Source organism: Chinchilla lanigera, unplaced genomic scaffold (genome assembly GCF_000276665.1).
Source record: "Chinchilla lanigera isolate Chin_1 unplaced genomic scaffold, ChiLan1.0 scaffold00020, whole genome shotgun sequence".
Classification (NCBI taxonomy): Eukaryota; Metazoa; Chordata; class Mammalia; order Rodentia; family Chinchillidae; genus Chinchilla; species Chinchilla lanigera.
The window spans coordinates 24,040,797-24,053,937 of NW_004955421.1; the positions used below are offsets into that span (position 1 = coordinate 24,040,797).

General features: G+C 49.4%; 1 protein-coding gene across 3 annotated transcripts in view; it reads right to left on the minus strand.

The window, feature by feature from the left end:
• Positions 1-1,608: 1,608 nt before the first annotated feature.
• The window catches only part of Itih5 (inter-alpha-trypsin inhibitor heavy chain family, member 5), an 82,681-nt gene continuing 71,148 nt past the window's right edge, over positions 1,609-13,141 (minus strand). For 2 of the 3 annotated variants that reach the window (XM_005383872.2, XM_013513750.1), the window contains 5 exons: positions 11,207-11,766; positions 8,718-8,771; positions 6,664-6,780; positions 4,465-4,842; positions 1,609-2,705 (listed from right to left, as the gene is read on the minus strand). In XM_005383872.2, the coding sequence (XP_005383929.1) occupies positions 2,386-2,705; positions 4,465-4,842; positions 6,664-6,780; positions 8,718-8,771; positions 11,207-11,766 (1,429 nt within the window). In that variant the 3' untranslated portion in view covers positions 1,609-2,385. The other variant, XM_013513751.1, reaches the window with a different exon arrangement.

A 13,141-nucleotide genomic window follows, 5' to 3' on the forward strand; every position in this document is an offset into this window, starting at 1 on the left:
AAAAAAAAAAAAAAAAAAAAAAAAAAAAAAAAATAAAGAACTTGCTATTCACAACACATCTTTCAATCAAAGGAAAACACTGGAAGTACACTGGTGTAGCATGTAGGGTTCACAGGTACAAATTTCCAGCTAACAGAAAACGTATTGCTAAAAACCTTCTGCAGACAGAACTGCAACAAAAGAAGAGAAGGAAAGATGGGATTTACCTAAAGGTTAAAATATAACTTTAAAAAATAGACGCTCCTCTTTGATACTGTTTAAGTTTTTTTTGGGTAGAAGAGCTAGCAAGGGGTGTCTCACTGGAGTCCGTTTCTCAAGGCGGCAACAAAGGCGGTAGAGCTGGGTCCCGCCGCGTGCGGCCCGCACCTGAAACAACACCCTCGTGCGACCCAGCGGCCTGGCCTCCCGTCCCAGGGCATCTGCCCAGCTGGGAGTGACATAAAGCGAAAGTTGCAGGAGCCTGCGGGGCCCGGGCTAGCCCTGGCTCATGTCCCTCTTTCTCTCACCTATAAAATACGGAAGCACCTCTCCGCTGCCCTGGTCACCTCTGTGCCTTTGGCAGGAAAACAGGCAGCTGACTGGGAAGAGGGCAGCCAGATGAACAGCACAGCGGAGCTGCCATGGGCTGCTGGGTCCCCAGGCAGTGAGAGATGGCGACTCCGAGAGGGGACGGCACGGTCACCCCGCACTAACTGGCTCCTACCGCCACCAGACCCAGTGAGGACATGCTCAGAGGCGGCCCACGGGAAGGAGGACAGCAGAGACGACTTCTCAGCACCAGGCTCTCTCCGAGGGCTGGACGCGCCACTTTCCCAGGTGATGCAGGCTGCCCCGGTGGCACGCCCCACCAAAGAAGCTGCCTGTGGGGACACCACGAATCCCTCACCCGACCCCATTCTTTCTCTCTGCGGTTCGGTCCACAGACGCTTGCGCCCACCCTTCCGTCCAGCCTCCTCATGTACAGGCCTTGAGTCTCCCAGGCAGAGGAGAGGGACGCTACCAAGGAGAGTGAAAGGACCACCGGCAGCCCTATGCCCTCTCGTAACAGGACCAGGCTTGACTGAGGGCACACGGATGGAGACAGTACCACTCGGTGACTTTTTGACCCCCAGCCCCCCATTTGAATCTCTTCCTTAGGGATTCAAGTTTGTCCAAGTTCTGGAACCAAAGCCCCTGGCTCAGGCTGATCTTCTGGCTTGTGCCCCTCTGACATGTGGGAAGGCGCTTTAGATTTCCTGAGCATGTGCACGCCTTCTGCAAGAGTGTGCAGGCTGGTTCTCCCTGGAGGGGGCTGCTGTGCTGGCTCGCTCCCGCTGCCTCCTCCTCCAATCCCAGCACTGTGCTCACATTACCCATCACCTCCTGGAAGGCTAAAGGCAAACAAGTCCAGGAACTATGACAAATGCGGAAGACTTCCAAGTTAAAGACCTGTCATTCAAGCTGGGCGTGGTGGAGCACACCTGCAATCCCAGCACTAGGGAGGCTGAGGCAGGAAGATTGTTCGTTACAAGTTCGAGACCAGCCTGTGCTACAAAGTGAGCTTAAGGCCAGCCTGAACTACATATTGAGACCCTGTCTCTAACAAACAAACAAACAAACAAACAAAGATTAGTAATTTGACTGGCCAACTCTCCAGCACCAAGAAGGGCCAGCGGAAAACCATCCACGTGGATTGTCTTGTTTATTAAAAGCTTCATGGAATGAATTGGAGAATGTCAAACAGCAGAGTCAAGGGGTCTACAAAGTTCATTGGAAAGAGATCAGTATCTGGGATGTAAGTTTTTCCATTTTTAATCATTTTTAAATGAAAACTAATTTTTAAGGACAAATGTCCACAGCAGAAAAGCCTTAGCTGTTTACAATGATCTAATTCATGTGCTGTTTGGAATTCCGATCTGGGCCCCGGGGCTTTGCAGAGGGTGCATCTGAGGAAGAACTCGGATGGCACATCTGCAGAACACAGCAGGGCTAAAGGGGAGATTTCAGGTACGAGTATGATGTGGAAAGCAGAATTTGGCCCTTTCTACAAGGAAAATTAATCTCATGGCAATCTCGTTACACTGGAAGGAGTTACCTTACAGAAGGCCCCAGAGGGACAAGCCAGGTGGTACGAGACAGAAGCTTTCGTATCTGAACCGTGACCTTTCTCCACTTGAAGCGACCAGTTTTGTCGACCAAAGATGGGAGGCTGCAGGGGAAGGAAGAGGAAGGAGGAGGGGAAGGAAACCATATCTCCACTGCAGCTGTCTGCCTCACCCCTCGCTCCAGCAGACGTCAGCCCTGGGCTGCAGAGTGCAGCTCGGTGCAAGCGCAGAGGCGTGCAAGGGTAACGAGGACAGCTGTGCCTCGGTGTCCCCACCGTCACTTCCCTGTCATGCACCGTCATCAATTAAGGCTGCTGGGGTCAGATCCAGGGGACCCTCCCAGGCCCAGAGTTGTTTCTGTGTCAAACGGATGAGATGCCAGGTAATCCTCATACACCCCGTCAATCAGCTTGGCAGCATTGTTCCTGGCAAACCAGCAGTCTATCTGCTCTTCGCCGTTGTAAATCTTCCTTTGTTTCCAGACCACTGGGACTTGGTGCCCTTTCACCCGTAGAGTGGTCTCAGGCGTCCCTTCTGCCCGAGGGAAGGGCGAATCGGTAAGGTTTGGGCTGTGCCCTGCAGGCTCTTTGATGAGTTTGGTCTCCTGGTTCAGGAACTGACCTGGGAGGACAAAAGGACACAAAATGGAACTCATTTGAAGAGCAAAATAAAAGAAAGAAGAAGGGAAAAGGAAGTATACTCTGTGGAGATGGACAGAGGGGTGCAGAATGGGAATCAAAATGATCAAGAAGCATTTTATGCATGCATGTCCCAAGGTGAATGCATATATTATGTTTTGCAAACATATAGTAATGAAAGATTTTCTAAAATGCTCTGAGGTAAGCTAAGAACAGACACCCCTGCAGTCTATCAGCAGCATCAGTGTCACAGGGGTTTTTGTTTGTCTGTTTGCTCTTTGTGGTACTGGGGAGCGAAGCCGGGGCCTTCACACTGAGGCACTTCCCCAGCCTTTTTAAATTTATTATCTGGAGACAAGGGCCTCTTGGAGTTACAGGTGTGTGTCACCACGGCCAGCTGGGCACATCTTAGTGGGGAATCTCGCTGGGAGCTAACATGCCTTGTCCAGCCTCGTGACATAACCTGGACAGGACAGCGCTGGGCTCCCACACATACCGGCCTGCGGCTCCCAGAAGCCGGGAAGTCACCTAACCAACGCATGGAGATGAGCAGTCTACTGCGGAATCTGGAGGCCAAGGGAAGCACAGATAAACAGGGCGTGGGTGTCAGTCCCCTCCATGCGCTCCCTGTGGGGGACGCACACCAGGGTGGGCTGTGGAAAGCTGTCAGTTCAGGTTGCGCCTGACACTCATCCTCAGAGCTCTCCAGGTCAGGCAAGGGGAGTGCTCGGGCTGTGTCTGTGAGACGGAGCCTCTGCTTGGCATCAGCTGGGCAGAATGTGTCCAGCTCAAACGCCAGGAAATCCTCTTTCTAAACCGAGCCCTGGCAATGGCTCACTCTTAGTTTTGGGCAAGGGGCCCACGTGAAACTGCACGCTGAAGAAGACCGGCCAGGGTGGCTTCCCAGCTCTCACGGCAACGCGATGACTCCTAGGAAAGGCATCTGTGTGTCGTGCTGGGCCTGGGCCATCGGCTGCCCTGTCTCTGTGTCTTCACAGAGAGACAAGGAACCAGATCTTAAGATGATTACATTCCCTGCCTTTGTTCTCTTTCCCAGAAGATCAGTGAGAACTGCTTTACAGTGCCCACTTCTCTGCCAGAAAGGTATTCGTAGGCAAGAAATCTAATTTTCATACACATACAGTCCACCCTCCATGCCCATGGGATTCCGTATCTGCGGATTCAATCAACTGCAGACCAAAAACATTTGGAAGAAAACGCATTTGTGCTGAACACAACCCTTTTTCCTTGTTATTATTCCCTAACAATAGAGCAGAGTGACTATTTACACAGTTGACAGTGTATCAGGTATGATAAGTAACCTAGAGATGGGCGTGGTGGCACACACCTGTAATCCCAGCACTTCGGAGGCTGAGGCAGGATGATCGTTGTGAGTCTGAGACCAGCCTGGGCTACAAAGTGAGCTCGAGGCTAGCCTGAACTGCAGAGCGAGACACTGCCTCAAAAAGACCAAAAAAAAAAAAAAAAAAACAGTATACTGGAGAATGTGTGCAGGTTTTATAAAACTACTGCACCATTTTAGGTAAGGGACTTACACATCCTTAATTTTGGTATTCTTGGGAGATCCTTTAGCCATACCACTATGGATACCAAGGGACATCTGTGCCAGTAAGGACCAAATGCCTACTAAATTTCTCAAGCAAGCTGACAATACTGGCAGTTAGAGTTCACCTGGGAAATGTCACTCCTCTAAACCCAACGCGGATCGCCAGCGGCCTTACCCAGCAGTCCATGGCAGGTGCTGGAAAGGCCTTTGCTGTTGGAGATGTAGAAGCCCAAGTGGTTCCGCTGGAAGGGCGCTGGCTTTTTGTAGAGGTGAATGAGAACGACAAAAGCAATGGTGCCCTGGATGGTGACAGTGACGTTCGCATTGGCTGACACAGCCACCTCCAGGCCCCGGCTGCCCACCACCACGGTCTGGTTGCAGGGGAGGACCAGCCTGTCGCCGCCGTCGAGGATGACCCTGTGGGGTGTGATCTCCAGGTAAGACCGCTCCGGCTGGTTGACGAGGATGGTGATGGTGCCGAAGTAAGTGCGCTGTTTCTTGTGACCACTGGGAGGAGCAGGGGCCCCAATCAACGCTCCATTCACCGTCACACCTCAAAGGCGAGGGGAAGAGCGCAGTGGTTAGAAAGCTGGTCTTCCTGCTAACGCCATCGGCGGAGAATTTCCTTCCTCCTTCCCTATCTTCCCGGCTCAAGCACCCACACCAACCAGCTCCCCCATTCAAGCCACTGAGTTGAAGCCACTTGCTGGTGGCCACAGGAGTCTGAACGTAGGAAGCTATAAGGGCGTTTCCTCCGTGTGTGATTAGCATCTTGGAGCGTGGGGAGGAGGTGTCAGGTTTGGGTCCAGGTATCACAGAAGGGCTCGCATGTCTGTGTGCCTTCATTCCCGGGACCAGTTGTAGTGGCAAAGGTCTTGTGGGCCCCGATGTGTGTTTTGTATTAACCTGTTGCCACTGATCCTGACCTAGAGATCCTTTGAGCAGGGGTAGAATGCTAAATTGGAAATTTTTTATTCCCGAAACTCAAATTTGTTTATTTACTACGTATGTGCCCTCAGACAAAGCCATTTAAAAATTAATCTTCAACTCTCTCATTTTGGAAAATGAGGAGGATGTAAAAGCTAAGAGAACTTTCACGAGGATGCAAGGGGTAGGATATGTAGGAGCTGTTAACCGCCATCAAACATAAGCCGTTTTTTCCCTGCACCATCCTGAGCATGAGCGCAGCTTTCCTGGACTCGTCCCCTGAATGAGGCCGCAGACAGAGCCCAGGGTACCGCGCTGTGGGGCTGGACAGCAAGCAGGTGCCATTGCGCAGGAGACGTCTGAGAACGAATTAGCTGATGCATGTTGGATCTGCTTTGTCCTCAGGCAAAGAGGCAATCTTTAATAAATAGAGATTGCTATATAATTGACTCTTGTTTTCCCTGCTTTGAGGATCATCTTCCTCATAAGTCTTCACTGGCAACTTCTTAGATATACAAGGAGAAAAGTGACTTCCCCGGGAAAAGGGCTGCGGGAGAGGAGCAATCCCAGCCAGAGCTGGCCTCAACGCTCTCACCACCCAGACTGAAGTTCTGCCTTGCACAACTCGGGGAATTTAGAAACCGTGGGAACAGCTCCCAGGAGAGAGGGGGCTTACAGGGACCAATATAGTTAGGTCCCCATCTCGTCCCTGCACCCCGTGGTACTGTAAACATTAGAAACTTAGCTTTCAAGCTAGGAAGGCCTGCAAGAAAAAATATAATTGAGGAGACCTAGGACCAGACTCCACATAATCACAACATGCGCGTCACCTTGCTGGGGGCCCTCTGCAGCATCCACTCCTGAGCCCCTCATTTGCTCGCACTGAGAAATACCAGGTGGTTCCCACAAAGCTGGGCTGTGTGGCGGTCCACATGGTTGTCCCCAAGCATTGTCACCTGCCTTGAACAGCAGCCTTTGCGGTGCCAGCGTCTTTCCCCCAGGCCCTCTACACTGCTGACACACAGAGCTGTGTGGTTAGCGTCTGGCGTTACCTCTAAGTTATCACGGAGCTGGGACATATGAGTTTGGGCCTCTTACCTCCCCACCATTACAGCTTCTGCATGGAAAGACAGCGATAGTAATGATGTCATGAAACTCCATAACACTTGAGCAGTTTTGAAGCTACTTCGCATCCCTTATTTCATTTGATTCACTTCATAACATCCTGTGAGGCCAGCAGAATAGCACTGTCTGTGTTTTATAAGGGAGACCACTGAAGCTACACAGTGTGGGTTTGAGTGCACGCTGGTCTGACTCCAACCTCCACGCCCTGTAGCCAACCATCACAGTATGCACTGAGCACCCACCATGTTCCTTAGACAGCGGGCCAGTCATCCCAAAAACAGAGTGGGCAGAACACTCCCTGACACACAAAAGGCAGACTTACCGGAGCCCGTGTGGTCAGTGACCAGCCGCAGGATATCGCCGGGCTGTCCGTCGATGTTAAAGCAGACGGTGAGTTTGCTCAAAGGGAAATCCACAACAAAATGGGGATCGCCATCCACTGCCAGGGAGGGAACAAAGGAGAGAGAGACAGACACTTACTGGTGCCTTTTGTGTGTCATTATGTATTTAATCCCAAGGACAATGCTGGAAGGAAGGTACCTGCAGCTTATAAATAAGGAAATGCCGGGGAAGGAAGCGATTCCCGAAGCCCATCCAGCTAGTGGCTGACGTCAGGTCTTCTGAGTGCAGATCTACTGCTCCTTTCACCAGACCTCAGTAAAGTGTAGACAACGAGGCTTTGAAGGCGAGGGGTGTTGAAACGAAAGAGAGCTGTTGCCCTAGGCCCCCAACAATTACTGAGCCCACGGTCTTCAGTTTTCTAGGTGGATTTTCCCATTCACTTGCTCTGAATTTAACTGCCCACGTGAACAGTGAGGAGGACCTTTGTTGTCTATGACAAAGGCTCTGTTGCACTTCTTCCCCCAGCAAGCCATACACTATCTCAAACTTTCACAGTGCCAGCTGTATGCCACCCTTGCCTATAGGCACTAAGAACCTGGCCCCGTTCAGGGGCACTGATAAATGAGCACAGAGTCACTGGAAGGGTGGGCAGAATCGCTAGTGACAACAGTGGAATCACTCCTTGGGTCACACTGACTTTATTGCTCTTGTCTCCTTGTCCACAGTGGAGGGCGTGAAGTTCAGCTGGCCCCTGGTCATTCTCTTCTCCCCATCCTCGCCTCGCTTCTTACTGCACCAGCCAAGTATTTCCTGAGAGTCTACATCAACTCTCTTCCCTCACTAGATGGGAGGTTTAGTTTCTCTCTGGCGTGGACACGAAACAGCACGTCAGGAATACCTATTTTTGTTCAGGTTCACACGAACGAGTATGTGCCTGTGTGTGCTAGACGCAGCGGTCAGGAGGAGTCCCGTCTTTTCAAGCTGAAAGTGAACTCCTGCTCTCTGTGTAACTGCTGAACACACAGCGTCACTCAGAAGAACCACGGACACCCCGAGGAGAAAGTCTTTACTGCTGCTTCCTGCCAGTGTGTTCTGTGCGCAAGTCTGTAAAACAGGCACGTCCTGGAATTCGCGGTAGAGATAGAAATGCGCAGGCTCCCGTAGACGGATGCAGTTCCTTCGAACACGGGTGCTCTGTGGAATGCAAGACCACCTTGCTCTTGGGTGCTGTCTGCAGTAACGACTTTTGGCCTTCTCCCTTCTTTTTTGGAAGCAAGCAACATTTTTGCATGTAAAGGGATTTGGATGCTTTGAGTAGGAAATGGAGTCTGAAGCCTGTCAAACTCCCGGAGAACTGTCACATGAGCTGTCCCGAAAGAGTGCCAGAAGTGTGGGTGAGAACTTTTGTCTCCTCTGGGTGCCAGTCTTTTTTCCATCATCAAAAGACAAGCAGCTGTATTTCTTCAGTGCAGGGGGTCCAAGGCTCTTCCCGGTGAGGAGAGCAGCTAGATTCTCTCGAGACATATCCACTGGAGGAACAAAACCCAGCGCCCCATCCTAACTTTTATTATCATCCCAGGAAGTTGTCAAAAGAAAATTTTATGGTATTTAAAATCTGTTCCTTTCCTTCTAAGGCCAAGATTAAAAAACCAACAAAACAAGAAGTCCTGCCTGTCACTCCAGACGTTTATATCTTTATAACACTGTTTTTGTATCTGTGACCCCTGAGGCTGAAAGCATGTACGTTTCAAATCTCTAAAACCAATGCCTCTTAAACCCAGACATGATCAGAATGCACTTCTGCTTTTCTTCTTCCGTCAGGGCTCTTGCCAAGCTCCCTGGAGACCGCGGTCTCTCCGCAGTGCGGTGGCGTACAGCTGGCCCTGGTTTGTAGCATCTGCTACAGAAATGTGGGTCCTGATGCCATGCTCTTCCACAAGCTGCTATTTTAACTGGCTTCAGGGAATTCCCCACGGTCTACTTTCTAAAGATTCCTCGCCCTCAGCTCACACTCAGCCACACCCTTTTCTTTACCTGATGTTTTAGAGAGTTTGATTCTTGGGTCGGATGGTTGCTTGAGCACCGGTCCTGAAAAGGAAAGGAAGAGAACACTGTCATTCATTAAAGATGATGCAGTCAGACACACAGAGAAAAGAAGCTGCAGGAATGAGTAACACCCAGCTTTCAGATACCTTTGCAATAGCCGAAAGAATCCAAAGCTCTTTAAAACATCATTTACTTTAAAGGGAGAGCCTGGCCTCAGAAGACCCAACTGAGATGTAAACTGTACAGGCTTATTTTATTCTTTACCTACCAGACAGTGTTTTTGTTTTCTGTGATCCCTGTGAATATATGCAACACTACTGACCTGTACACTTAAAAAGGGTTATGAGGGTAAATTTCATGTTATGCGGTTTTTAACACAATAAAAATTAAAACCAAAGAGCATGGTTATAGTCAGTGTCACAACTATATGTGTAAGCTTAATTCATAAATCATTTCGAAATACCAAGTATTCACAGTAACTTCACTGAGAGCTAGGCATAGTGGCTCATGCCTGTAATCTCAGCACTCAGGAGGCTGAGGCAGGAGGATTGCTATGAGTTCAAGGCCAGCTTGGGCTACAAAGTGAGTTCAAGTCCAGCCTGAACTGCATAGCAAGACCCTGTCTCAAAAAACCAAATCAAAACAAAACACAAAATAACTTAACTGAATAAGTATCCATTAATGTATAACCTAAATGTAAATTAATTTCTGTAAGATCACTATCTTATTTCAAATTGTATATAAGGTGAAGTGTGGTCCTCTTCCCTAGTCTTTATCCTTGGAAAAAATAAAGATAAAATGATCTAACCGTTTTTCAAGCATTCACTATTCTAGTCCCTGGCAGCAGAACATGGGCAGAGTGCAGACGGACCAGAAAGAAGGATGGAGCAGTCTGACTGGGTGACCTCTGCAAGAAGTGGCAGTTGTGCCAGGCATGGTGGCATATGCCTATAATCCCAACATTCTGGGAGGCTGAGGCAGGAAGATTCCAAGTTCAAGCTCAGCCTGGGCATAGTAATGAGACTTTGTCTCAAAATATAAAAATTTTAAAAGGGCTGGTGATTGTAGCCCAGTGTGAAGGTCCCGGGTTGAATTCTTAGTACCAAAAAAGAAAAGTAGCAGTTGCTGTAGACACTCAAAAAAGAAAACATCAGAGCTTTGGGAAACGGAAAGCTGTCTTATGTAATCACTTCAGAAAAATCTTATTTGAAAAAGTGCCTGTAAACACTAAGTTAGTTGTTTCCTTTTCTGTGTTCCTGGTCCTCTGAGTCCACTATCATTTGTGTCTGCTCTGTCCTGAACCTACTGAGATTTGAACTGCTGACACACAGTACATGACCTTACTCAAAAGGCATTCCTCCTAGATGTGGCAAGGGTGAGCTTCGGTCTGAGCTAATACTCTCCTCCAGCCTGCTTTTAACCATAGCAAAAATCGCACTAGCTTTCAGAAAGGCTCTATTCTTTCTAAAATGGCAAGGTTCTTCACTGCCTGTCTAGCAGGGTGTAGACTTCTCAATAAATTTTTAGCACGGCTTGTCTCATGGGAGAAGTGGCTCATGTTTGCAGAACACGCATCGTAAGCCAAAGACTTTCCACACTAGTGCTTGCCACGGCCCTTCAGAAGCGCTATTATTGCCCCTGCTTCACAGGCACAGAAATGAGTGCTTAGAGAAATACAAAAATCTGACCTGGGCCTCACAGAGGCGCCTGAGGATCGGTGGGTCCTAACTTCATATCCTCTCTCCCGCCCTAGTACTCTCCACAGTTTAGAGTGAAGAAGGAAGGAGTCATCGCCTGTGAACTCTCTTTCGCCCTTAGCTGAGGGAAACTTGGCAAGAACCTCATAAAAATGCTAGACATTAAGACCCGCCACTTTCCACAAATGGGTGCTACCCAGAATACCCTTTTCCCTCGGCCTCACAGCTTTTCCTTCTGTCACTCCTGTCCCTAGAAGTTCCCTCTGGTCAAACTGCCAGTAGGCCTGAGCATGGCTGCCTCTGTCTAAATTCTGGGTGGATCCGCTCAGGAATTGATATCTTGGCTCTTCACAGACTTTCTCAAGAAAATAAAAACAATCTGCACATAAGATGACCTAATTCCGAAGTATTTAAAAATACAAAAAGGCACTTAAAACTGAATATTTGTGTCTGTTTGTTCATCCCAGTGCGACCAGTTGTGCCCGGCGTGTGGCAGGCACTGGATTTAGGGGTGATTTACTGATGGGCTGGCCACTGGCCACCTTTCGCAGCCCACACGCTGTTTTTTTCTCCTTTCTTTTGAGCGCCATGGTTTATAACAATACAAACACACGACCCTACATACTTTGTGAAGACTGCCTGCTGCACGCAGGGCTCTTGTTTATAAAAAGCGTAATCTGATAAAATAAAACAGACTCCTGCTGAGGTTGCCATGGCCTTAAAAGAGTCAGAGGAAACACTCCGGCGCGGGTCTGCCCGGCCACACCAAAGCTGTGCTACCTGGCTTCATGGAGGCTCCCCGCAGGCTCTGCATCACCGTTTCCGGGCCTGTTGCCGCCGACATGCCCCGCGCGACCTCCAGCGTGTTCTCCTGAAGCACCGGCGTCCTCAGCTTCATGGTGGTGAAGGGGGTGAGGAAGTGGTAGCTCATGGCCAGGTCCTGCGCCTTCTGCCTCAGTCTCTCCTTCTCCTGCTCATTGTCACTCTGCAGCCAGGAGCTTAGCAGCTCCTTCACAGTAAGGTAGCTCCAGAGATGCTCGATGTGGTTGGGGTCCTCCTCACCATCACCTCTGGAACTGGGGCTTCCTGGGACGCCGCTCCTCACCTTCTGAGGCTCCACAGGCACGTCCGTCTTTAGGATGACAAATTTCTTACTGTTGCTGGCAGTGACCTCCACGTGCAGCTGGTCCGTCTTCCTGTCCACCAGCTTCCCGGCGATGACGATCTCGGAACCGTTGAAGTAGTTGGGAAACACAGTTTTGGTGGCATGCTCCACTAAGCCAGAGGGGTAATCGACGCGGATGTCAGAAAGCAGGGGCGTCCTGATCTCATCGTAGAACCTGCAGGGGAGAGGCAGAGAGAGAATCAGGGCTTGGCGGCCAGCAGGAAGTTACACTCCTGCTAACCCTAAAGCAAGTTACACTCTTAGAGGGGGTGAACTGACTAGAGGTGATCAAGTCTGTCTCAGTCCACAGCACAATCTTTGTGACAGAGGACACCCAGTAGGGGCTCAGATCCCCCTGGTGAGAGAGCATTCCCGTCATACAGAGCTCCTGTGCCTCTTTGTCAACTGTTCTGATGACGAGAGAGAACATCTTAGCACTGATCAAAATCTTCTTCCCTGAAATTTCCAGTGTTGCTTCTGGAACAACAGAGAACTAGTCTACCAGTCTTCAACACGACAGCCATTTAGACACTCAGAAGACATTCTGAGTGTGTCTCCGGAAGTCTTCTTTTTATGCTCCCTAATCCACGTCTAGTTTCATGAATTACTTTACATGTGACACAATTTCACGTTCTCCCTCACAACTCTTTATATATTGCCCTTGTATACACCTAAGCTTCTCAAAGGGCTCCTGAAAACTTTTCTCTTAAAAACCAAATAGATGTCGCAGATGTGCTTTGAGTGGCACACTATACTTGGGAAATCTGACCTTCACTTTAGCATTATGCTTTTGATTAATGCAGTCTTTGTTTTTGGTAGCTTTTCCTGGGGTTCCGTTATGTGGCTGCTTCTTGCTAAGTAAGGGTGCAACCAAAATCCCCTTTCCAAAGATCTACACAGCGTAGGATGCGCAGTTCAACTCTCAACTCAATCACTTCCTTGCTCTGTGTCCTGGGGAATGTGACAGCTTCTTCATCTGTGAAATCAGGATGTTAACCGTCAGCACAGAGCTACTTTGGCAGATCACCAGCTGTGTCTCCAGCTCCATTCTCCCTTTCTTGTGTAATAGAGTTCTAACAAGGCACGTGTCCATCCACCTACAAAAGATGCTTCCTGGCCTCCACTGTGCCAGTTAAGGCCACCTGACCGTGGTGTCACCCATGGAGCATAAGGGGTATGTGCAACCTCTGAGACATTTGTTTAAAATGAAATAGCCTACAATGGCTTCCTTTTCTTTCTCTTTCTGAGGCTGCAATATAGAAATGATGGTGACTTAACTTCAACTTCCCAGTTAAGGACAATACCTAAGTATGTGAGGCAGAGCAGTAAACTGGAAGGAACCCGAGTGAGTCCCTGATGATTGCGTGGAGCAGAATCTAGGTGGTCCCCTGTTACAGGAGGGAGAAATGAAGGGCGCCCTTGGGTCAGCCTTTGCACATGGCCATCTCTGCATGGCAGCGCAGTGTCTACTCTAACGTGCCTAGTACCTCCTAGGACAGTGGCGGTGAACCTAGGGCGTGTGTGTTGTTTGTTTTTCTTTTAAGACCAAA